The following is a 25,761-nucleotide window of genomic DNA, read 5'->3' as shown; positions in this document are numbered from 1 at the left end:
GTGTATTTTTAGCGGAGCTACACAAGGCTGAGGATCACGACGGTGACGATGACTGCAAGGGTAACACTGTGCTGGGAAGAGACCAGGAACTGCAATCTAAAATCACGTTGATAACCATCCCTTGGCTTTCAGAAACCTCCTAGCAGAAAACCAGGCAGCTGCTATGGAAATGGGGTTGGTCTTCGCAGACAGCACTATAAGTCCCACTTTGAGAAAGTTCCGAATTTGGTTGGAAAAAAAAGAGAAATGGTGGCGTATTCTTGCTCGGTTTGCTTCAACACGAGTGAAAACCCACCCAGTTACTTTCCAGGCTGGAACGAAGCAGCATGGGGAGATCCCAGAGGTGGAATCCGAGGGTTTGAGCGCAGCCTCTCTGGGCATTCCTGCTGTGCAGGGGCTGAGCACAGCCGAGTCCTAGCACTCAAGGTTTTCACAGGAGGATGATGGACTGACAGTAGTGATGCACTAACAGCTCTTTCCCAAGAGGCTAAGCCTTTTGGTGACTATCCCAACGTGATCTTGGTGTAGGACCAAGTCTACCCTGCAAAGGCCAGGTCCCAGAGGTGCACACCCAGCAGTTAGGGGAAGCAATACACGTGGCCACCTGTATTTTGTGCTAAGTTTGCAGGAAACAGTACACGAGCAACAAAATAAGCTACCTAAATCCAAATTACGTAGTTGTGACAGGACACTGTGTGCATGGAAGCACCGACTATTGATGTGCAGCAGTTCATGAAACCATGAGGACCCCAAACCCTCTTTAGGAACCCCAAACCTGCTGGTAACAGCTCCTCCCCCCACTCACACCTTGCCTCTGCAGCTCTTTGTTTGCTCCCAGCACAGCAAAACAGCAGCCAGGCATCAGCTCTTTCTGTAGCCTTTCCCTTGCCGTGTTTTGTTTCCCACGTGCTTTTAAGGTTTGCTGCTTGCCGCAGTCCCGCAGGAAGGAGGGTCAGCGCAGGGCACAGCATCTCACATCCACCCGACAGATGTTGCTCTGATTGCCACCGGCAGCACCTGCGCAGGGCTTGGAGGAGTTTTCTCAGTAGATCAAGCAGAAAAACGCCCACATTTCACAGCCCCCACCGTGGCAGGGGCCAGGGCTGTCCCACACGGCGTTCCCATCCTTTCCTGCAGTCTCTGGTCCACAGAGGCATCGCCACCGCTCGGGCGGCTTCTCCTGAAGCTGAGGATTCTCCCCGCTGGGTGAATTTCTGTGTGAAGCGCTGGCAGGGCACGGGGACATCCCGCAGTGATTCAGGCGTGTTTCCGAAGTGCATCGCATACCACAGCAATCTGTCACCCCTGCCTACCAGGGCAGCATTACGCTCGCTGGGGAGCATCTCGCATGGGGCTGGTTTCTGGGCTTGACGAGCAGCTCAAGTGATTCAGCAGCAGGAAGCACACAGAGAGGAGGCTCTCGGATGGCAAGGCTGAGGCAGTGCAGAACACACTTTGACCAGCCCTGCATTCAGCTGATCCTCCTCGCTGGGATCTAGGTCTTCCCAGAACTATCAGGTACAGGAGTTGGGGGGTAGGAGCAGGAGGACACCCTTCTGGCAGCGACGAGCCATCAGATGAGTTCAGCTGCCAGGAACTGCACCACAGATTGCGAAATCCTCATTTTACTAAAATATGAAGAAGCTTACCGGAGGACACATGTTCTTGACTCTGCTTTTGTCGACCCCCCTGTTTAATGAGTCAAAGGAAGTAGAAGATCATGACTAACAAAATGTGGTCCAAAGAACAAACAGCCTCCCTCTGCTCTGCAAAGGTCAGCACCACCCGGTGACTCCACCTCTGCAGGGATAACAGGGATAACTCATTCCTGTGTCCGTAACCACAGCCCTGAGAGCCACACCGAGCAGGGACCTCGTGCAGGGATTCACGCTGCAGTGGGTCAGCAACCATGCATGAGCTTCCAGCCTAGAATGTTGCTACATGCTCCAGGGGAAGCTCAAACAGAGGTGTCAGCTGGGTTAGGGAAGGGATTATTACTGTTAACTTCAGTTAGAAGTAATTACTGCTAAAAGCCTGTTGTCAGTTCTTACAGCCACAGTAAAAACTGAAATGGACTTAAAAAAAAGCATCTACAGAATTTTCCCTTTACCAAACATCCAGCATATTGATGTCAGCGTTCCTGCCCTCCGCAAAGCTGCAGCAGGTAGGGCTTCTTTCTTCAGCCTCCAGCCTGCTGCCTCACTTCATGCAATTGCATAGAATTTGACAAATTATCCTTCTGCGAGCAAAATGGAAAAGCAAGTTTTTCTCCTATATCAGTACAGAATATAACCAGAAATGAGTACACTGCTGCATCCACATGAAATACGCTCACTGTGAACCAACATGGAAAGGTCAATGCATTTTCTACCATGTAGTATTAACATCAGATCATAGATCCAACTGCACAGACTTACTATGCAGTAAGATGGTATTTGCCCAGACTTTTTAAAATGTAACAGGTAACTTAATAGCTGAATACCAAAATGAGTGATCCAGTGCCAGTTTTTAAAATGAAAAAAATAGCCTTTTTTCATTAAATACCTATGAGGAACCTGAAATTCAACTTGTCCTTCACAGGACAGCAAATAATTGGTTGTTCCTAAAAGAACTGGGGTATAGCTCAGATGCTATGCACGTACCTGCTGAATTAAAGCCTTTGGTTTGTGTTAGGTCAACAGGACTACTAGAGCAGCTCCCACAGGTTACATGTTTCTGGGGGAGTATGACAAGCTTACAGTAATAAATCTTACCACTTAAATCCTGACCTGCAATGACTTTGGTGGCACTTCTCTTTCTCACTGAGTGCCAGCACAGCAGTTCATACAGCCACGTTTTGTGTTCTGCGAGTTTCTGATCATGGATCCTCTCCTCTGGTGTGACCTCCTGAAGTTAGCCATATGAAAGCCTTTGCTCAGTAGCGCTTAAAAGGAATCCAAACGAGGACAAGTGTGAGAGCTGATCACCTGCACTACTTGGCTGAGGGAAGTTCTAGTTCAACAGTGCTCTCAACTCTCAAACGTAATTTTCATGCAGGTGCATGATGATCATGAATCCAAGTAAGCAAAAAGGGTACATTTGACTATTGTATGGAGAAAACTGGTAGGAAAGCAGCACTTGAGCACTTGAGTTATACTGCATCCAGCATTTTACTCACATATGCAGATAAAGATGTACTTCTTCAAAGGACAATTGTTGGTGAAGTGAAATCTAAGCAGTCTAAATCTTATGGCATTGCCTTTTGTAAATGTATGGTTATCTACTTCCAAAGACAACCACCACCATTTCTGAGGGCTCCTTACTTGTCTCTGTCGTACGTGGGATAAAGAATCTCACGGCTCACCCACCTCAATCAAAGCTCAGCAGCATTAACTTGAGTTTACAAGAAGTCTTGCTCCATGTCTATCTACAGTGTGACTGAACAATGTTTCTTCCTCCTGCTACTGTACAAGTTTCATATGGACTTCCCTACACCCTGGATTTACAGACCTGAAGCATTACACCTAGAAAGCAATTACCCAACAACACGAACTTAGTGTGAATTTTACTTCTGGATTTTTTTTGCTGTGGTTTGGTTATGGAATACTAAGTAAGTGTAGCAGTCCCCTTTCAATACGTAACTTAGACTTGGAAAAAGTAAGTAGGAAAAAAAAAATCAAACTTTTTTATTTTATTTTTCACTTTTTGAAAGCATTTTACACAGGTTTTGATCTTCAGAATACCTTGGAATCAGTAGAAAAAACTAACTGAACAGTTTGTCTTTACAATAGAAACCTTTCAGGAGTCAAAATTGAGACTAAAAAAATACATGCAAAACATACTCCTTTCAAAACACAACTTGAAACGAAGCACCAAACTACACAAATATGCAGAATGAAACAGCATTTAACATCACAGAAGTAGTCTTCATAAAAGGTGTAAAAGTCACCTATTCACTAGGCACTGTTCACTTGTTTAAACAGAAGAGACAATAAAAATATTGTCCACAAACTTGCAATTTCAACTCAAAGGCTGTAGCTAGAAATTCCTCTACATGTCATGCTTTAATAGCGACCTGAAAAAAAAAACAAACAATATATACAATTAGACTTCCAAGCATCAACGGATTTTACAAGTTCCATACCTAACTTTACAGATATGCCTCAAATGTGCAAATTCAAGTGCCCAGTGTCTTGTATTTTTTCATTAAATAGCTATGAGGAACTTGTCTACAACAAAGTACGATGTCAGTACTCTTCTGTCAGGAAGTTTCTTCCTGAAGAAAAAGCCCAGTTCACATCATATATGCACAGGGCTGATGTTTCAGCATGTGATACACACTGTAACGGGCTGAAGCCAGTTTCCCCATGTATCAGGAAAAGCAGTTACACTTGTTTTCATCTGGACACAAATGGTAAAGGTGAGAACAGAACCTAGTCATGCAGGGTGTATCCATTTCAAAGGGAGCATGCTAGGAATGCTATTGTGTTTTATTAACTTTCTGCAAAAACACAGCTTTATCCTTCGTGCAAATAAGCAATTTGGAGAAGAGCACCACTTAAGTCCCAGACTGAGTTAGCCTTCTCTTCAGCAACTTATCAGGAATTTTAGTTCCAGTACCAGAACCTGCAAGGGTTGACTATTTGGCTTTGCTGTCCTAGACTCAACCAAACTGTCAATCTGCTACAAAGTGCTGTCGTAACTGGGTTCCCAAGAAAAAAAAGTGCTACTTCAGACTTTTTTTTTCTTAAAAAAGAAAAAGTGGTGTTACCTAGTTTATTTTGTTGCAAACTAAATATTTGCTCTGCCCTCAAGGTTGCCAGTTGCTCAATGAAACTTTAAAGGGAACCGTAGTTCAAAAAAAACAACCACACTGAAGTTATTAGGGGATAGAAAAGCTAAGGAAGAAGTTCAGGCAAAGTGGAAATTTGCTTTTGACATGAGAGCTGTAACTACTCACGAGGTGAATAGGATCGAGATCTGGATCGAGATCTGTAGCCCCCTCGACTGTAATATGGGGATGGTGATCTCCTCCTGTGGAAGAAAGGAACAGAAACAATCCCTTCGTTAAAGCCTGTGGCAGATGAGTGGCAGCAGCTTTTAGTGGGTATCTCTCAATCCTGCTATCAGGAGAAGCTAACGAGCACATGAAGAGCTGATCAACATTTATACTGGATAACAGAGCAAACATTTGAAATTTCTTACCCTTTTTTTGAGCAAGCAGTCAGATTAATACTACTTTTGACTAATAAAGGAATTATGCTCTCTTGTGCATCTGACTGTGTCCAAGTGTTGTGTTTCAAGCCAAGAGCATCCCAAACAAGCAGAGTAAGCCAAATCACACCTTAACTTTTAAATTAAAATACTTGTTCTAGATGAAGAGTTGATCTGAACAGCACTCTCTGCTGCCACCTCCCAAATCCCACCTTCAACTCTATGATACTCTTCCAATCCAGGCAAAAGTTTTGCATTTCCTTGCTTATTTCCACTAATCCCCTAAATTGTCATTCAAGAAAACCATTCAGGACATTAACTTCTTGGCATAGATCAGAAGATTTTCCTGTGCAAAGCTGCACTAACCTGACCCTATACTAACCTCACCCCTTGATGAGGGAAACTTTGAAATAAATTGTACTGCTCACGGCGAAGTGGCAAACATTCAGTAGCCACCCGACTGCTGTAGTATGTTTATAGCTATCCAAGACTGGATTCAAACATCCCCAAAATACCATATATGAGTATCTCTGTTGTTAACCAGACACCAACAGCTTTCCTGTTGTACCTGTAAAACTGATCCCTATCTTGAACAGCTCTCCATCCTCCTCCGCCGCCGCCACCACCTCCTCTGTGAAGACAAAAGCAGATCAATTTTAAAAATTTATAAAGTGAAGTAATAAAAATATTGCCACACAAGCAAAAGTATTGTCAAATACAGGAAAATGATGTGAAGACAAGAAAGCATTTGGTACCTACACTGGACAAAATTACTTCCTCATTACACTCATTTTTGCATCACTGGGATGAGCTGGCTGAATTCAGTAGCAAGGAACAGTTAAGAGAGGACTCACGCTCAGCTGCCCATTGCTGTATTTTACAAGGGCATACTCTCCAACGAGCAGCAGTTTGAGATTGGTACAGAGCCTTTGCTTCTAAGAGCACTCCTGTTCTCAGATGCTTACCCATTCCAAGCAAGCAATTTTTTTATTTAATTTTTTTAAAGCAGTGAGATCAGTTCGCTGTCCTGAGGAAACATGAGCAAGTTGATTTCAAGGTTGAGGCAGGGGCAAAGCAGACACCCTTTTATTTTAACACTTCACTTAATCACGCTTAAACAAGGGCATCTTCAAAACAGCAGTAGAAGTTGCACAGAACTGAAACAATACATTGTAATATTGAAGGATATTTAGTGGCCAGTCCAGTACCTCCACAGATTTAGATACAGCTAAGCATTACTGGGAGGAGATTGCATCAAGCTTGCGTTACAGAGCAGGGATGACCACCACAGATGGCTCACAGCAGCTCAAAAAGGCTATAATTTTAAGACAGAAAAACCACCACATTTCCGATCAGCAGGTCTATTTTACTTCGTGTTTTTTCCTCCAGAAGTCCTCCCTCCCCATTTGGTAGATAGCCAGTGTGCATACTTCTTAGGTTATTCTTCAGTTTACAGACACTTTTCCAGACAAGACTAAGCATCCCACAGCAACATGGGGAAAATTATGGGGAAATTAAAGTTTTAGTATGAGAACTCTGTCCTGAAAATGCCCTTAAGGCTTCTCTACACAGCAGGCGAGGAAGAAAGAAAATGCAAAGTAATTGTTACCAATTGATTTTCTGGGGGCAGAGTACAAAACAGATGTTAAGTTTATATATTCCCCTAGACCCTTTCCTGTCGAAGGAACACCCATGGCACATCATAAATTAACTGAGGTTGGAAAAGGCCTCTAAAATCACCTGCTCCAACCTTTAGCTTTGCATTGCCAAGTCCACCATTAAACCACGGCACTAAGCTCTGTATCTACACGTTTTTACATGCAACACTATTCTTCTCTCCTTCAACCAACACCTGCAGGATAAGAAGTAGGTATTTAACTGGTACAGATCATGGCATTTGTTAAGTAGCCATGCGTATCTGTGGCTTATTTTCAATCTTTATCTGCTAGATTTCAATATCTGCAGTATCAATATCCAAGAAGACAGTTTCTGCAGAAAGCTTTTAAAAATTCCCTGATTTTTTTCAGGGAATGGAAATCATTCTTGCTGGACCTGTCAATACTCTGAGAATTTCTCCCCCAAAGCCCTAATTCACGCGACAGACACAGGACGGGAGAGCACACAGGAAAGTCAGAACATCGCCTGGAGCATGACTGCCTCGAAGTGCTGAACCAAAGCATAGCTGTGAACTTTGATATACTACACAAACTAGTACACTAACTGAAGTAGCTCATCTTCTCACATCACTTCTTATTAGTGTGCTTTTCCTCTCCTAATCCACATCCTCCTCACTATCAGTCGTTCACTATCAGTCTCTGCAACTATGCTGACTAGCACACACCCAGAAGTGAAGTAATTCACACTTCTGATAATGCTTTACAAAGATCCGAGCCACAATGCACCATCAGGGATAACAAAAGGTAACACCTGGTAGCAGAAGACTTTTGTCATACCATAACCTCAAACAAATTACATTTCAAGAACACACAAGCAACAAACAGCAGATTTCAAGGACTGTTTAGCAGACTATGTTTTAAGACACATGTCTGTTCCCCAGCATTTTATGGAGCTGCTTCACGCAATGTCCTAAAAATAATGAATTGAAATCCAGCAAGGAAATTAGGCATTATAGCAGTAACTATCCTGGGCAAGTTTTTGCACCTAGTGCCCTGAAATAAACAAAGTTTGGTCAAAGATACACTTTTGTGTCACAGCTACTTCATGAAAGCCTACATGCAACAGCTGGCAAGGCAAAACCAGTAAGTCTTGGTGTATGCTTAGTCAGATTTATCCTGCTACAGTTCTCCAAAACACTCAAAGCTGCTGACACAGTAGGGAAATGTACAGAGGCAGAAAATACCCTGTGTTCCCAGAGCTGTGTGCAGAACACTTGTGTCTCCTGCATTCACTGTAAGGAGGTGGAGCACCTCTCCCTGCCTCTAGCAGGGCTGAAACACCTGAAGAAACAAGGCCCCTGCTTTAAATCAGACAAGCAAGGCAGGGAGGTGAGAAACAGAAGCAATGGCTAAAGGTAAGAAGAAAGTGTCTGAGAGTAGAAGGAGGGGTAAGAAAGACAGCTGCCCTCAGTGATTGAGGATCACCACACAAATACCAATGTAAGCATATAGAATATATTTCTTATACACGTAGGAAGGAACAGAAGAGCGTACTGAATGCTAGGAGGATCACAGAATTGAGCATTTTCATCATCTTTGAGGTGTAATAGGATAACGCAATTCAAACGCACGCGTCTCCAATGCGCTGTGGGCAGCAGGCAGGTCACAAACGCACCCAGTGCCGACGTATTACAGCTAGCCAAACAGCTCAGTGCTGCTGCACGTACTGAACAAAGGTTCCGCAACCATTTAAAGTGACGTTCTTAAACATTGGGCAATTACAGACAGAAAAAATGAATTGTCATCTTGCTGTCCGACTTAATTGCATCCCAGTCAAATTCTGGGAATTTCACATGGGAAAAGCTCATTCGGCAGTCAAAATGGAGAATGCTGAAGATAAGTGAGCTCTGTCTCCAAAACCAATGAAGTACCAACTACATTTTCAACAGATTCTGTACTAACTTCACCAACCTTCTGACAATCTGTTGCCACCTGAACATTCACGCTTCTTTTGGTGAAGCTAGCTACTGTTCAACACTTAAGTTTGGACTGAAGACAGACAGAAGATACGCAAGTCCCTCAAGTAGATCATCTACACACAGCCTGACAAGAGCACGCTAAAAACAACAACAACAACAAAAAAGAACTTTTTCATGAAAATGTCCAGTATAGAACAGGTCACTTTCCAACTTCTGATTCCTCATTTCTGGCAGTGCTTGAAATGTCTACTGTTAACAGGGGATCCTGGTGACCACTTCCTACTTTTTGTCTACTACACTCAGAAAGTAATTTGGCGTTATAACACAATCTCTAATATTAATGAGCACCTATATTGCCACCATTTTAATGGTAATAGAGGAATCAAAGAATTCTTTTTGAAAAAAGAGTACAGAGAATGTTACTTTGTTTTTCAGAACTTACTGATGATTGAAAAAAGCGTTATGGATTAACTCCTGCTAAACAGCACGAAGTATATCTCCCACTAATCTATTTTACACCAAGTAGCCTCGTTGGTACAGATTTTGTACGAAGAAACCACAATTAAGATGAGCATAAAAACATATTGGCATACTTCTGAAGGTAGAAACAAAGATAAGAAAGCACAGTTCAAAAAGTAGTCCAGAATTACAAATATTGCCTCACCTATATGATCTGCTGTAATAGTCACGATCATCATATCCTCTATCATATCCTCTGTCATAGTAATCTCGTCGTCGAGAGCTGCCGCTACAAGTAATGGAAGAGAATTACATTTAATAAAATATAAAGCACTGTTCGCAGTGCATCCAGTCAAGTACACACCATTTTAACTGGCTTAAATGACTACCTCCTTTCCTGACCATTTAAGTGATGGCTGAGTGTTTCCCACCTATGCAGATGGAGACAGATCTACCTAAGACTGCTTTTTAAAATGCTTGAATTTACGACTGCTCCTTTCCTCCTTGTCTGAAACCTCTTAACCTTTGGATATCGCAGGCACAAGAGGAATTCCATTCTGTGGCAACTCCTCATTCACTTTTAACTCTCAGAAAGCTTATTTTAGAAGAACTTCTCTATTAAAAAAAAAAAAAAAGCTTACAGCATCAATACAACATCAGCTACACAGCCACCAATACCATACGCTGAGAGTCTTGGGAAAACAATTGGGAAACCACTTGGGAAAACAACTCACATTCTTGGAAACTTCGTCAAATGTTTACACTTTGGATAGGGTAAACTGCAAAGCTGCACAATAGTATTTGTTGATGTACTCTTGAAAACTAGAGCTTGCAAAGCCATTAGCATTTGAGAACACGTAGGGGAACATCCATTAATCAGAAACAACTTGAAATAGTTTAGAAATTAACAAAGATTCTTACTGCAGACTTAAATGTTTAGATAACTCATGTTTTGGCATAACTAATGAACACAGGTTTCTGCTTATTGCAATCCAGACTGACACTGCATCAGTCTCTGACAAGTGCTATATAAATTAAACACCTTATAACTAAAGAGTAGAAAGATACATATTACTACTGATAGCAGTCCATGTGAGTTTTTCCTTTTTAAATAAATCTGAAGAATCTCTTTTATCAGCTGAGTTTCTAGTTTTCTGAGGCTTTGCCAAACAGCCACACCAGTGTTAGCACAGCTCTTCCTAAGGAGACTTGTTAAAAATATGATTAGGCATCAACGATTTTCATATTTTAGCTCCCAGTACTGAAACATCCACTTACTGCGCTGCATGCAAGCCAGAAGCAAGGACGTATGTTCTTCTTGTGCCCACATACCAAACTACTACATGTAGACACTAACTTTCAGAATAGCACATTAACGTAAAAGCCTGATAAACTAGGAAAAACACACAGAAACAGGTCTCAAAGGAATATATACAAGAGGTGTTCTGTGGGTTTTATTTATTTTAAAACACAGGACACAATATAACCTGTCCCTTATTTTTTTAGGAAAAAAAATCAGGAGGTAACTTACTAAGTTGGTCTTCCCATGTAGATTCCAGGGGTAGGTGTGTGAGGTCTTTTTGTAATGGAGAAGTCTACCCGGATTCTTCTTCCATCCAGCTCCATTCCATTGGCACGTTCCTTTGCCTAAGCAGAGATAAAAATACAATTAGCTGTAGGTATGAACTTTAGTACCAACACAAGCTCCTAACCACTGCATGAAATATTTAGAAAGTCCTCAGAAGAGCTCGGTTAAGACCCAAGTCTAAGTTTCACACATGCCCCATACTTACATACTGAACATAAACTCTTAAGACATTCTAACTAGCTGGATATAAGCCTCAGTAATTACTTAAAGGTGACTTACATTGCGTGAAATGCCTAAGAGGAACATAATTTACCATTTGTTTCATTAACTGTTTCTAACATGATTAAGAGGAGCCTTTGAAAGTGCTTGTGTAGGGAAATCGTAACTACTCCAACATGGAACACTAAACATAGAATATACATAGACGTTAAGTCTACATATTGGTGCTCTTTTAATTTTTCCCCCCCTCAAAGACATTCTCAAAATCAACCATATCCTTGAATATAGTAGTATTTGAGCCATAAGCAAACTCGAAGTAAAAAGCCTGAAACCACTTCTTTTTCTGCCAAGTAGCATAGCCCACATTCAAAGCTTCAACCTACCATGGAAGTCTTATGCTGAATTTGGAAAAAAAAAAAAAAAAGACACCCCAGATGGTAAGAATTAGAACTCACGCAGAAGATAAACCTGATCACAGCCCACAGACACAGTGCCATCCAAGGCAGGCCTGAGAATAGAATTGTATTCCCCTTCCCATGTCCGTTCCATAGCACTTGTAAGCACACTTGGTAATCTATTATATGGTATCGACACCACTTCGATTCACCCAGTCCCTTAGGGTTTCAGGCAGTCACTTGCAGAGACCAGGAATGCCAGAAATATTTGCCTGGCCTTTTATTTTCCATAAAAAACGACTCCCCCACTTTCCTTCTGAAGCTCTACAAGTCAGCAGGATGCATGCTAAAGCTCCTACAGGGCACCTGAGCGTTTGAGAACTGTGCAATATCAGTCTGGTGCACTCCAAGCAGTAATACTAAACAGAGGGTCACGTGGAGCTCGGGAAGAACTTCCATCTCATAATTTGAAGAGAACATGTGTTTCTATTTTCCTTTTCTTGTTGGCACAGTTGCACCATGCTAGGCTGAAGATTGCTTTTGTGACTAATACAACAACTCAGCCTGCACTGGGACCAGAATTCATGCCCTTTCACTGTTTCCTCTGGTACACAGAAGATATCTTTTGAACCAAGACACTGACATTTATTATGAGGTGCGAAGTTTTTTTTTTAGGCCCTGAGAAGGCAGGGAAGATAAGATACTGTGACATTAGCTTGCATTATGATCATTTCATCTAGCCAAATGGATTAGCACAGAAGGTTCCTATGCCACTTTAAAGGTCAAACAGAAAGCTTTCCTAGGCTACAACCTGGGGCAGAACATACATCCCAGCAAACATGCCATACAGCCCACACCCCAACCTACTTCCTTAGCATCCTCAACGTTTTCAAAGTACACAAATGCAAATCCTCTCGAACGCCGCGACTGCTGATCGTACACAATGGAAACATCAGCAATTGGACCATACTTGGAGAAAACTTCTCTCAGATCTCGTTCCGTGGTGTACAGACTTAACCCAAATACACCAAGACAACAGTTTGGGTCAGGATTTGCCTAAAAGAGAGAGAGAGATCAGAATAAAAATGCTTGCATTTGCAACATGTGGTATATTTTACAAACTTGAGTCCCTGAAAATATCAGCAACAACACACTGCTTAGATTGAGGTTGGATTAGTTTGCTAGTATACACTTCTATTACAATAAAACCTACAGATACACAAGCACCCTTTCACAGAAATACTTTGCATTTTTCCTGTACCAACTATAGTGAGAACACACAAAGTTACTGTACTTGAAGTCTTCTCTCCAGAGAGAGTGGGTGACTACCGACTATGGATACAGAGAAGGGCCTGGATCACATCTTCGTTTTAGTTATCACTTGCCCCCTAACTTTAACATGAAGTACATTGCTTTCTGTCAACTGAGACTCTCAGCAGCTAAAATCAAGCCGGATTGGATGCTCTCACTTAATAAAGAGAATGTCAAGACAGCTTTTAACTAAATATTTTAGTTCTCCAGCCTTTCTCAAGTAAAGTCAAATGATCCTCCCTCCTAGCTCTGCCTCTGCCCTTCACTGCATACAGCTGTTGGTTTATTACAGCACATATCCTGATATTAGCCTGCACTGGTTCCTACGCAAACTTAGGGAAATCCAAGGTTTACCAAAAAAACAAATGCCAATTAACCTCACCAATACCTTTTAAATAGACCAGTGCAGGAAGCAGAATGATTTTGTGGAAAACCCTATGGAATGAATGTAGTGACTTCAAGACGTACTCAAGCCTGTTTACACCTCCTCCCCTCCTCTGCAGGGTACGTACCCTGTTTCCAATGTGGCGCCTGCGAGTAGACATGGGGGAATGGCTGTGACTGTGTCGTCGCCGATAATCCCGACTGTATGACCTACTTCTGGATCTCCTGTGAGAGCGGGAACGAGAGCGTGACCTTGTGTAGTGTCTACGGGAACTCCTCCTTGATCTAGATCTGAGGAAAAAAAATAAAAAGTCGTGTTTTTTTCCCTGGACCCTTCAAAAATAACAGCTACTCACAAAGTCTAAACAGCCATTTTCTAAGGACCTGTGGTAGGCACTACACAATTAAGACGTAATCAATTTAGTCACTAATCTCAAGGCCTGACCACTCAATCTTTACAATTAAGACTACTGTAGATGCTCTAGAGCGTATCTACTGCAGAACAGTAACCTCAACATCCACTTCAATTAGCTTTTAATTCTTCAGCAGCTTCTAACTTTCTAACAAGGATATCTTGGTTTGAAATAGTACATGCTTTGAATATCCACAGCATTTACAGTAGCGTCTAAGTAAAATTAAAATAGCTGAGAGAGTTCTCTCTGGAAGACTTAGCAGAAAAATGTAACACGAGTTAACAGTAAATATGGCTTCACATCGAACATGCACAATTGCAGAGGTGCATACTTCTACTTATTCCAGAATAACACTGCCTTCAGTGACATGGAAAAGCAAATATATTTTTGTGAGTGCATATTTACAAGCACAGGAATCTGCTAAACACATCAGAAACAGCACATAAGAGGGCTGAAGAAATTAAGTGGTAGAAGGCTTATTTACCTTACGGTATTTCAATAGTTATTTAACATCAGCTGTTCATAAATGTTTATATGTTCACCCTTCAAATGTATTTAGGCAAAGGTGCAACTGCTCCTTAATTTTGGCCCACTTCTCTTTGGAAGTGTTCTCTGACAGCACCAGGTCTGTGGAGCTGAGGTCACAAACGCTGCATTTCCTTCTACTTCCCTCAGCTCTCCCAGCACGGGCAGTCTTTGCTGAAAAGCTGGGCAGGCACTTACACTGGAATATTACGCCCGAGCGTGGTCTGCTGTTTGCAGTCACTAATCTGCATGTCAGGCAACCACAAAGAAAGCTGCTGCAAGGCTTAGAAGTACACTAAACAGTTTAATATTCAAAGGCTCTTAGTCATAAAATATTAATTTACATACTCTTCTTTACACCTTAATTGCCTTGCCCCTGTTTGTGGAAGCTGACTGAGACCAGAAGCCACTGCAGCAGAATCGTGTTTCACAGTAAGCCAACCACTACACCAGCATGAATGCTGCTCTCAACGTGAACCAGTTTTTACTCTCCTGAGCATTTAACAGCTTCTTCCACTGTCAGGCTTTGTCACCAGGTAAGTGTCACCACAATGCCAAACTGCGGGACGTACACTCTGTACATTACAGGCCTCAAAAAAATGCCTTTGACTTCTTCAGAAGCGAGCCAGCTAGTTTTGTCTTCCTTGACCTGAAGCACATAAGCACGTCCCAGAGAAATGACTTTAGCTGGACCCCTTACAACACTTATGTATGTAGAAAGAACAAGTGATTTGGGGGAACAAAGTTAAAAAAAAAAAAAAAAAAAAAAAGAAAACTTCCCTGAAACACAAAGACAATGAAGTAAGAACGTAAGTGAAGCTCTACACACACAAAGCCACATTTCAGCCTTTGATGAAGAAAACCTGAAGACAAACACAGAACCGATGTTCCAGGTTACAGTATGCATCCGTTACAGTAAACAAAAGCTGGACCCTCCTAAACTACACAAAACACTGAGAGCAAGGCTTATGTTAAATAGGAACTGCTTATATTGCTGCCTTAGGTGCAAAGAATTGTTTAGACTTCATGAACACACAGAACAAGCTTGCACAGGGTTTCCACTAAATTGCGGATGAAAACTTCAATAAGAACAGCTTTGGACTTTTTAATCAAGTATGTCCACACCCCAACTGATAAATACGCCAGGACACAGATTTGATCGTCAATCAAAGTTTAATTTATGAAGCTGGTGACTCAGAAATATATTTGCGATGGAAGCTACCACGAAATATGAAAGATCTCACAATGTTATCTCTGGTGAGAGCCAGTTGGGTGACCTGCTCGTGATCACATCCAGATGAGTGATGGCACTGAAAATAGAATCAAGTATATTGGTTCGAAACACATGCCTTGACACAATTCCGCTCAAATCTGCTAACGAATCAATTAACTCTGCAACATACTTTCAGTATTTCCAGCTGCAGGAATTTGCAGACAGCTGTTAAATGCTCAGGAAGCCATCGTAGACATAAGCATCTACTGCTGTTCATCGAAAAGCAAAAGTGCCAGATGCCCGGGTACTATTTAAAGGAGTCCTTGCAAGAGCAAGTGATTTGCCTGGTCACTTCAGACTGCAGTCTGTGTGTGATTGCACTCCTAGGTAGTTATTTGGCAAGTGGGAAGCACAGTGCTGGAAAGACCATGGAAGCCCAAGGGGTTATGATTGGGGTGCAGAAGGGCATGCTGGATTGTCCTGACTTGCTGGCCACATTAAAAGGCAAAAGGCTGGCCAAGGAACATGTGTGGTCTCCACCTTCAAAGCTTTTAAAAACTCAACTAGATAAAGCCCTGGGAACACCACCTGAACCCCCAGCTGACTCTGTCTTGAACTCGGGTTTGGACCAGACCTTTCCTAGGCTGTCCTAGGAGTCTACTGATGCTAGCAGCTCCAAGTATTTCTTCATTTAACCTGACATTTGTTCTCCCACTGCAGGGATTCTCAAGTGCATAATCTGACACTTGTGACTGTGCCTGAAATACACCGAAAAAACAAACCCATTTCTCTGCTGTCAAAATTCCAAAGTGTTTACCTTCTCACAAAAGCCTTTCAAACTGATCATTTTGATCTTGCAAGCAGGGATAAACACAGCATTCAATACTGTTTTCTATCATGGGCGACTGCATGATGTCTTCCAGAGATGTCATCCTTCCCACACCCTTACCCCCAGGCTTTGGTAAGCCTAATTCAGTGCTCATACACAAAAATGTATTGTGAGCAGCTCAGCTGGAAACCCCACCACTGAAACCCGAGCTTTTTTTGGTTGTTTTTCTTCTCTGAACACTTACGAATGACTAAAGGTATCACCTACACATTTATTTCCGTAGTCAGCACTGCATTATCTAGACTCTTCAGAAAAAATAACGTCATTCAGCCATTTACAGGCTTCGTTGCCTCTCCATTCATTTCTTTTTAAATACGTACCCCTTACACAACACCCCTGTTAAGTCCAACGCTAAGTGGCTAGCAGTGACGTTTATCATCTTATTTTTAGGCTCTCAGCACATTTTATGTCTCAGTTAGAAGCCTGTTAGCAGTTTCAAGAGAAATCCTGTCACTGCGTACAGCCTGTTTAACAGGTAAGGATTGGTGATACAGCCCAAAAGGCATTTTCATAGCATCCACTTGTGGAACAATGACAGTAATTAAGCTACTTTCTCCACAACTTTTCTGAGCACTTAGGAAGCTGTCTCGAGTTTTTCTAGCTTGTTAGTTTTCAAGTTGAATTAACACATATTTAAAAGGTAAGACATGTCAGTTGACGTTCACGTTTATTATACTTATCTGCATCTTTCTCGTGGAATATACCATGAACTACTCTGGAAGCATCATTGCTTCCAGTGAAAAAAAACACTTTAGATTAAGGTGACCTGAAGTGTAAAATATGCTGATATACTAATTTATTTTAACACGCAGAAAAACTAGGATCTAGAGCCCCTAGCGCTTTCCGCTCAGAAGCTAGCCTTTTTTTTTTTTTTCTTATTTAAGATAAACTTAAAAGGCAGGGCACCTACACACTACTTCAGCAGAGATACAAGCCTTCGTAGCAGAATACCTCTCAGAAAAAGCTGCAAAGATCTAGCTCAATAGTTTAGCTTTTCAAATCCAGAAACCACACATGCCCCTTTGCATTCCGCGTGCACAGATCACCAGGTACCTCTGCAAACAGAACTGGGCTACAGAGGACTTCAGTTCATCTCTGACATAATAATCCAAAGACAACTGACTTGCAAGAGGAGGAAGAGGTAAAAAGTAAACTCACCTGGATTCAGACCTGGATCTAGATTTTGACCTGGAACGCCTTGAATCCTCCTTAGATCGAGATCTTGCAGGGGTGTGCCTCCCCGACTTGCCAGACCCATGAGCACTTCCGCTTCTGGAAGCAGAACGGGATTCCTGCACGCAGATATTGAAAGCCTAATTTGTATACAAGTTCTGGTTGACCTAAGGTCTGTAAACAAGCTCCAGTGAAATAAATGGTAAAAATTCATATCTATGTGTCCGGGCAGTTGGCATTAGAACTGCCTAGATTTTTAAGAAGTTTTTCCCTGGTAGACACTTCTTTACCCTGCATATACTTTTGCTATTAAACAGATAATGCATGCATGTTTAGCAAAATATACAGGGACACATAAACAGACTAGTAATTACTTAGCGTAGTGCTTTCAGATTCCAGATTACTTCTTATCTTAACTTCATTTTTATTCCTTTTCTTCATTCTTCCGTTTCAAATTCTGACTTCTTTCATCTTCCCCACTTCACACAAATTGCTCAATATTCTACCAAGTGGGACTTCTGGTCTGATAATTAGCATGCATTCACTTTCTTTTTTTTCAAATTTCAGCTTCACTTATTCCTGAGCTTCAAATAATTCTCATTTATAAAACTTGTCAAATGGCGACTTCCGCATTTTCCTTCTTCAACATTAACCTTAATAGAAAAAGAACAGGATGAAGAATATTTAAAAACTCCAGGATAAAATCTAGTGCCAAAACTGAAACTAGAAAAAAAAATGTTCTGCGGACTTTTACTACATATGCAGTTCAAGAATTGAATCTACCGAATTCCCTACTATTTTATAAACAGGTTCAGTCAATTCAGTTTAACTTTAAGCACTAAGCAGCTGGATTCGCTATTTATGCCTACATTTAACAGCAAGTGCACAACAGATCAACTGAAGGTCTACTGATCGATTCTAGCATTCGGAAACTCAAGTACTTTGCCAGCCACACACTTAGACAAAATCAACAAGAAGTGCCGTAAGCCAAGCTAAGTCCCTGCTGCGGCCAGAGACGCCTCGAGCTGCCAGGATCTGGAAGGCAGGAAGCACAGCGCGCTCGGTCTTCCCGCGACTTCACTCGGTGTTATGCCGGGGGCAGCCTTCCAGGCTGGCAGCCCGCTGTGACGAGCACGCTCACGGCTACGCTGCCCGCGCAAGGCTGGTTACAGGCGCAGGGCTCGAGCTTCTAAGGGAGAGCTTTCCCGAGCAAAACCAGACTTCTGTGCTAAGCGCTCGCACGCTGCGCTGGAACAGCAGCCCTTCTGCTCTGCTACGTGCTTGCAACCAACTCTGGTGGTGACCTAACCTAGTCAGCGCTCTCAGCTTGGATTTTTGTGAAGCAGAATAATGCTCAACTTCAGTCACGTGGCTTAGACGCTTGGCGTGAACACCCTAGGAGGTATTATTTCAAGAGCTCAGAGGAAATTTAAAATTCAGCGGCAAAAATCTATTTGGAACAATTCCAAGTTTTGTGACAAGTCCGAGCAGGAGCGCTTACTAACAATGTCAGACTACCTGAATTTCTTCCAAACCTCTTGTTTTTATCTCTGTAACATCTCTTAAATCTGAACACTCAACTTTATAGGCATTTCAGACTAAGCATCCAGAAATTCATTAGCTAAACCAATATTTAATTGTGCTTAAACCACTTCCATGTGACATACAATCACGTTTAGCTGTTGGCAGTTGCCTACCATGCTGGTACCAGTTGGGGTGGAGGAACTTGCAGGATGAAGCAGATTTTGAATTAATACCGAGAGCAACAGAAATAAAGCAAAGTCGGCAAGGCTTTATCAATCTTTATCAATCTGTGTACGGAAGTGTTTTAAACGACAGCCACCACACTTACAAACCCTGCAGAGGGCAGTGCAAGCATCGAGAACTAAGTTACAAATAACGACTTTACCCTAAATCCATTACTACCTTCAAAAGAAAAAAAATAAATGCCTGGAGCTGAGTTCTGAGCAAATGCATGATGTTAGCCACAAGAAGCCTTTAGAAATCTTAGAGTTAGACAAAGCAAGGTTTGAAGAATGGATGAAAACCAGCGCTAAGCTGCTGTTCTTTGGAGGAAAACTACTTCCATTCACTAGAGGTAACTCTTGGCAGATTGAAGCTAGGCAGAAGGAGCGATGCCCAAAGACAGCAGCTCTAAGGCTGGGAAGGACACGAGGAACGCACGGTGCTGCGGGAGGGAAGCAGCAGGGAGCACCTTGCCCATGAGCGCCCTTTTCAGAGCTTTTAGAAGTCAATAAGCTTTGAGGAAATATAGTGAAGAGGTATTCACATAAGCAAATGACTGAAGTCTTCATCTCGCTGATAGTTTTTTGTTTTGTTTTTTTTTTTTTTTAAAAGGATAATCTTTGCTATGTTATGTTAGCACGTGTGGGGAAACCGGATGCCTAGCATCAGAGGAAGGAATTTAGGAAAAACCTGAAGACACCTGTGTGTTAAAATAGAAAATTAAAACAGCTGGCTTGTTTTCCTTTACCAACTTCAAACTTTACAAAATGTTCCTGTTTTTCAGCCTTCGCATTTTGTTTCTGGACCACCCTTCTCCAAAATCCTTACCTTCTGTCACATTTTACAGGCTTACATCACTTCCTCCTCACTTCCAGCCTCAAAAGGCTGCACCTGATCTTTTCTGGATGTTACTAAGACTGGTAACAGCTCCTGAAGTTTCAAAGCTGTTACCCTCCCCACCCTGCCCCCAAGCAAACCTCACCTATCCAAATTTTGTTACACCAGGAGCCTGCAAACCCTGCACTTGGTGTGTGCCCCACTAGACTGATGCCTGCTGAGGGTTCACACAAGCCTCTCCCATGTTTGGCTTGAAGCGGAGAGCAGTTACAATTTGCTTTGGTTCTGAACACCGTGATTTCCTTTTCTACTTTTTACTCTTTGAGAATTTTAAGCTTTAAAAAAAGGCAAAACAATTTCATGTCGTGACACGTGGAAGAAGAGAGATGAGAAACTTCTGTCCCACCTATATGCAAACACTTCTGGAAGTGGATCAAAGCCGGTGCTCACCGTTAAATAGCCAGCCGGTGTTTCTAAGCTTGACTTTTTGAAGTGCAGGATTTTAACAACCACCAGACCCCTTGATCTTCACCTGCAGCTCTTCCCAGTCATCAGCCCCCACTGGAATTCAGGGGGAAGCCCTGAAGTCCAGGGTTGTGGTTTCCAAGTTATTCTTTCCATACTTTAGGCATATTAAAATATCTTCCGTGCAGCATTACAGACTGTTTTTAATACCTCTGAGCACATTCGTAAGGACAGGTTACAGTAACCTCTAAGCATGGAAAGCCACAACAGCAGAATGACTTTGGGGACACGAGATAAAAATTTCCACAGGCAGGAGGAGCTGTAAGATATGCAAATGAGGTCCAAGGGTTTGAGTTTTTTTGGGTACTTCTGCAATCCAACTGAACCTCATGGGAATGCAAGTTACAGATTTCAGTTATTTCACAACTTAAAATACAGTCAAACACAATTATTACTATGATTTAAGCTAAGTTTATAGGGATTGAGCAATTCCCACTTGTCTTCCAAAAGGCAGAGCCCCCCATCGTGCATTACCTAACGCGACTCTAGATTCATCCCATGTGCAAGGGGGCTAGCTTGACACTTGTTCAACCTTGCTAGTACTGAATCTAGCAGCTGATCCAACAAAAAAATAACAGCTTCTGCCTCTCGCTGCGAAGCACGCGATCACCAGGTCGCTGCTGGGGGCTGGGGATCCGTGTCGCAGATGGAAAGCAGAGCAAGGCATTTTGGCAGCAGCCCGCAGAACAAGAAACACAGCAGCGTTCTGCCGAGGCCCCTGTTAGAGCCGATTTATAAACAAGAAGCAGTACTAATGCAAGGTAAATCCAGGGATGTGCCATTCAGTAACTATTATCTGCCCTCAAAAAACTCTAAGCAATGCCTAAATGTTTTGATTTAGTGAACGGTTTCCAAGCTCCACCAAAAAAAGACAGGAGGGTGCTCTGGAAAACAGAGCTGATCTAACAGACCCTCGGCGCCAAGCCCGGCTCCCTGCCACGCCGACCCGGTGAGCGGCTGGGCACGCTGAGCTGCCAGAACAACCCCTCTGCGAAAAACAAGCAGATTTCTGACTGCTCAGGGTGCTCAATCGGCCACCAAGAGGTGAGACCCAGCGTCAGCTCACGAAGGAGGCACAGGGAGAAGGACCTGCCCCCTTGGTGGCACCAAGCTATCAATCAGGCTGTTCTAAACCTGCCCACATTGCTTCTTTAGGCCACAATTTAGTACTATTTTGTAGATCTACAAAATGAGTATTTGTAACATTAAAGTGCTTCTGACAAAAAAAAAAAAAATGATACTGTATTAAATACTTTCTGATCAGGCAGATACCAAGTAACAACTGCTACTATTAACGCATTCACAGGATGAGACTGGCTAGCTGCAGCTTGCAAATACTGGAAAAAAGACTTCAGCCACCCTTCTTTCCAACCTGTCCATGCCTGAATTACACACATCTCAGTGAGCACAACTGTGATGAATGAAAACAAAATTGTCTTTAAAAAGTGGCCTTTTTCTTCAGTGCACTATCAAAAATCCATTATCTGATGTATTGGCAGCATTGGAAATCTATGGTTTCTTCATTTTTAAGAAAGTTTCTAGTTTAATCTCACCATGATTCATAAGTTGAAAAATCGTTTGACAGGGATTTTTTTTTAACCTATGCCATAAAGTCAGTTTAAGGTTAAGTTGCCTCCAAAACGGGACATCCCATTATTTGGGATGGCACCTGGTATTTCTTCTTCATCCCCGTAATGCTGACATTAGGACTTGTGGCTACATCATCAAGTCAAGTCTGCAAACCAACGCAGCTGGAAATGGAATCAGAAAAAAATTCAGCTGATTCAGTTCCCAGATCTGACTGACTACACAAACAGCAGTACGAGGGAGAAAGCAGGAACACACTTTCAGGAGCACAATTCTTGTTGGCAGCATGGACCTGGAACAGCTTAACAGACAGTTGTAAAGTCATATCCTAGATTATTTACCCAAGCAGCATTCCTACTCTGCGAAGAGCAGACTTTAGTGCTTCCAGCTTGAAGTAGAAAGGCATTGACTCAGTAAAATATAAGCCTTAACTAGGCAAAAAATAAGGATGTACAACACTGGTAATAATATTCAAAAAGCCACTCCCAACTGGTCTGAAATAGAAGGCTTGTAGCTAAACGGTCCTACCTTGTAGCTCTACAAACACAAGTATGCTGTACACAACTTACCTATTTATGAATCACAAAAGTTCAGTTACAGAGAAATAACGTTCTTCTAAACAAGCAGATGCAGCTTATTTTAAGCCTTGTTCATGATGAAAATTGTCCACCCATGATTTAAAAAAAATAAAATTCACAGAAGATAAAAATAGAGAAGAGTATGGGACAACTGCTGTCCTAGTATCCCATACAAAGTGTTTCTAAAAGACTTTACAATAAGGGTTTTAACATTTGCATTCATCCTAATTGCAAATACAATGCGGTTAGCATGAGAAGCTTTACCAAAGTTAGGCTAGCATTTTAAGCAGGTTTTCTGCCTGACTCACACGACATAAATTAGATCAACTTTTTTAATTAACATGCAGGAATCCATCTTGAGCACGCGAGCAGGAACGCTCCCTGCACTGAAAACGGATCTTCACGTCGCTCTTAGAAGCGGTATCAGTGCAAATGGGATTGACTGGGGCAGAACATGTCCGTAATCCTTCAATGGCAGTCTTTCAGTGTTCAATTCCACCTATCAACTTCAGCTTCCAGGAGACCAAATTTTTCTAGCCTAACCTCCCCAAAGCAGTACCGCTCCCATCCTGAGGCCTAGCAGAGTGAATCTGAATAAGAAGTGCCACGTTCACCGAAGAACAACACTACAAGGCATAGCAATTTCTCCCAGGATGGTTATTTGATATTTTAGCAAATCAGCACTTAGTATTTTTGCGGGCCCTAGCCAAGGTTCAGATTCTCAACTTCCTGCCACCTCCACACCTCCCTCTGATGCTGCGACGAGCTAAAAAGCTACAGGCTGATGCCGAGAAGGACAAAACCCAGGAACGACCCCTGCAGTGCACTTGTGTGTTGTGGTAGAAAAAAAAAAAAACAAATCAGAGCCCAGTTCACTAAAGAAGAGCTATGGGTTTGTCAGATTTGGCTACCAACGTGAAGCTCAGCACGCCTGCGGCATTAGCAGCAGGGCAGCTCCCCGGGGCCACCCGCCGGAGGCTGCACACCCAGCGCCGCCTGCGTGTAAGGAGAGCCCCGGACACCGGGCCGCGGGGCTGCGGCTGCGCCGGGAGGGTGGCGAGCAGGCTTGGGGGGGGGGGGGGGGGGGGGGGGCAGCGCCGCAGGGCGACCTGCCGGGAGCCGGCTGGAGGGCGAGGATCCCTCAGGATCCCGCAGGCTCCGCGCTCCCCAGCCCGTCCCCGCCACGCTGGCGGCGGGGCAGAGGCGGCGCGGCGCGGCCCGCCCGCCCTCGGCCATTTTGTCCCTCTCGGCGCGCCCGGTCACCAGCCCAAGATGGCGCCGGGCGGCCCCGCCGCGCGCCCCCCTCCCTCCTTCCCCTCCCCCCCCACCGGCCGCCATCTTCCCCCGCCGAGCCCAGCCGGGCCCCGGCCCCCAGCGGGGCGCTCCCCGCCCAGCCCAGGCGGCTCGGAGCGCTGTGGGCGTCTCGGGGGGATGGCGTTGCCCTCGGGGCGGCGCGGGGCAGGGCGGGGCGGGGCGGCTCCGTGCATTACCCGCTCGCCGTAGTTCTGCTCGCCGCTGTCGCTCATGGTCCCGCCGCGCCGCTCCCCAACGCCGCCGCCGCCGCCGCCGCGCCGACACCACCCGACCGTCCCCGGCGCCAGCGCTCTCCGCAGAGGAAGTGACGTGCGGCGCGCGCGCGCGCCACGCCCCGCCCACCCCGGAGGCCGCGCTGAGGGGAAGCCCCGCCCCTTCTAAGATAAGCCACGCCCCATTACAATAAGCCCCGCCCCCCTCCATGCCCGCCCTGAGGCGAGGTTTTTCCCCCCCCTCTTCCCGCCCGCCGCCCCCCCCCCGTGTGTCCCCCTCCTGCTCCGTCCCCAGCCCCCTCAGGGGTCCCCCGCTGCCCTAAAAACAAAGCCGCCTCCCCAGACGGCGTGTTTGTTACGGGAACGGTTAAAAAATGGCTGTGATCACATCGGGTTTTGTGGAGGAAATGCTGAACAGTGCTTGTTTGGGAGGGCTGTGATGTTCCTGAAACACCCACGCGAGGGCAGCACAGCATCAGCACAGCACCTTGGCTCAGCCCTTCAGTCGTTCCTTCGTAAATCCCTTCACAAAACCTGTCCTAAAACCCCTGCGTGGTGCATCTGCGGGGAGACACAACCCTCGTCCCCCCTCAGAGGCGCGGGCAAGGCGCGGTGGTTGTAAAGCACCGCCATCCGTCCCTACAGGGGCAACGCGGCTCTGCCTGCGCATCTAGCAAACAGGGAGCCCAAAATCGGGCAATGGAGGGAACTGACACTACTTAAAACGCTGACCCCACTGCATTGACTTACCAAGTGCTTTTGGAAGCAGAGGGGCTGTGCCAGGGTGGAGGTTTTCAAAACAGAGGGGTCGGTTCCGGCTGGCACCTACCATGGCACAAGTTGCTCCACACACCTCCCCTGAAGGCCGAGATCCCCCTCTGCTACTGCTTCCACCTGGCACAAAAACAACAATTTCTTTTTTTCTCTTAAACACTTTTTCTGTGTAGTGAGAGTAGGGGTAATGCTGTGCGCGTGGCCTGCCATTAAACAGGCAGCAAGGCAGAAAGCTGGAAGGCCTGGTATCTTTCAAATTTTTTATTTTTTTTTCCCTCTGGTTATTCACCACACAGATTTAAAAGGTGGCAGCTGGGAGCCCCAGCAGTAAAATGTTAGGCAGCAAAGCAAAGGCAGCAATTTGGCCAGCGGCAAGCTCTGCTGGGTGGTGAGCAGCTCCAGCTCTGCAGATTTCCAGGTGATGGCTCCTGAAACGCCCAGGGGCTGTTCAGCTCCGTTTTTCGTTTTTTGGCCCAGCTCCCTTTTTATTGCCTTTGACACTCATGAGAAGAGACAAGCTGCAGGCTGCTCAGCTGCCTTCCCTCTCCCTCCCAGCCCCAGAACATGAAGATGAATATATCAACCTCTAAAGAGGAAGATGAGTGATATTTCCTCAGCTTTCACTGGTTTAAAGATACCACAGAGCTTTTTTTAACGCTGCTTCTTAACGGTTTTATCACAATGCGTTGCAGTTGTCTGGCCTTGCGGCACAGTCAGTGCTGTACATGAGCAGGCCTGGAGGGCTGTGGTCACAGAAAGCAGCTCCGAAGTTTACTGAATCACTGAAAAGCTCACCAAAATTATCAGTTTTCTCTCTGTGCTGCTTGTAAC

General features: G+C 44.0%; 1 protein-coding gene across 1 annotated transcript; it reads right to left on the bottom strand.

Annotated features, from left to right (window-relative positions):
• Positions 1–3,655: 3,655 nt before the first annotated feature.
• TRA2B (transformer 2 beta homolog) lies at positions 3,656–24,229 on the bottom strand. Its single transcript, XM_032193155.1, has 9 exons — positions 24,121–24,229; positions 17,343–17,476; positions 13,273–13,435; positions 12,317–12,505; positions 10,779–10,894; positions 9,453–9,536; positions 5,762–5,824; positions 4,940–5,013; positions 3,656–4,054 (listed from the first exon to the last, which is right to left on the bottom strand). The coding sequence occupies exons 1-9, from the start codon at positions 24,154–24,156 to the stop codon at positions 4,044–4,046; spliced, it is 870 nt and encodes a 289-aa protein (XP_032049046.1). The 5' UTR covers positions 24,157–24,229; the 3' UTR covers positions 3,656–4,043.
• Positions 24,230–25,761: the final 1,532 nt, after the last annotated feature.

This window comes from Aythya fuligula, chromosome 9, assembly GCF_009819795.1.
Source record: "Aythya fuligula isolate bAytFul2 chromosome 9, bAytFul2.pri, whole genome shotgun sequence".
NCBI lineage: Eukaryota > Metazoa > Chordata > Aves > Anseriformes > Anatidae > Aythya > Aythya fuligula.
This window is presented reverse-complemented; position numbering and strand designations above follow the sequence as displayed.

Bases quoted from the DNA above. Each gene is read 5' to 3' on its own strand.
- TRA2B (XM_032193155.1), bottom strand. From the start codon at position 24,156: ATGAGCGACAGCGGCGAGCAGAACTACGGCGAGCGG. The intron at 17,477-24,120 runs GTAATGCACGGA...ATCTGCGTGCAG, and splicing joins AGCAGAACTACGGCGAGCGG to GAATCCCGTTCTGCTTCCAG. The intron at 5,825-9,452 runs GTGAGGCAATAT...TTGTCTTCACAG, and splicing joins TATTACAGCAGATCATATAG to AGGAGGTGGTGGCGGCGGCG.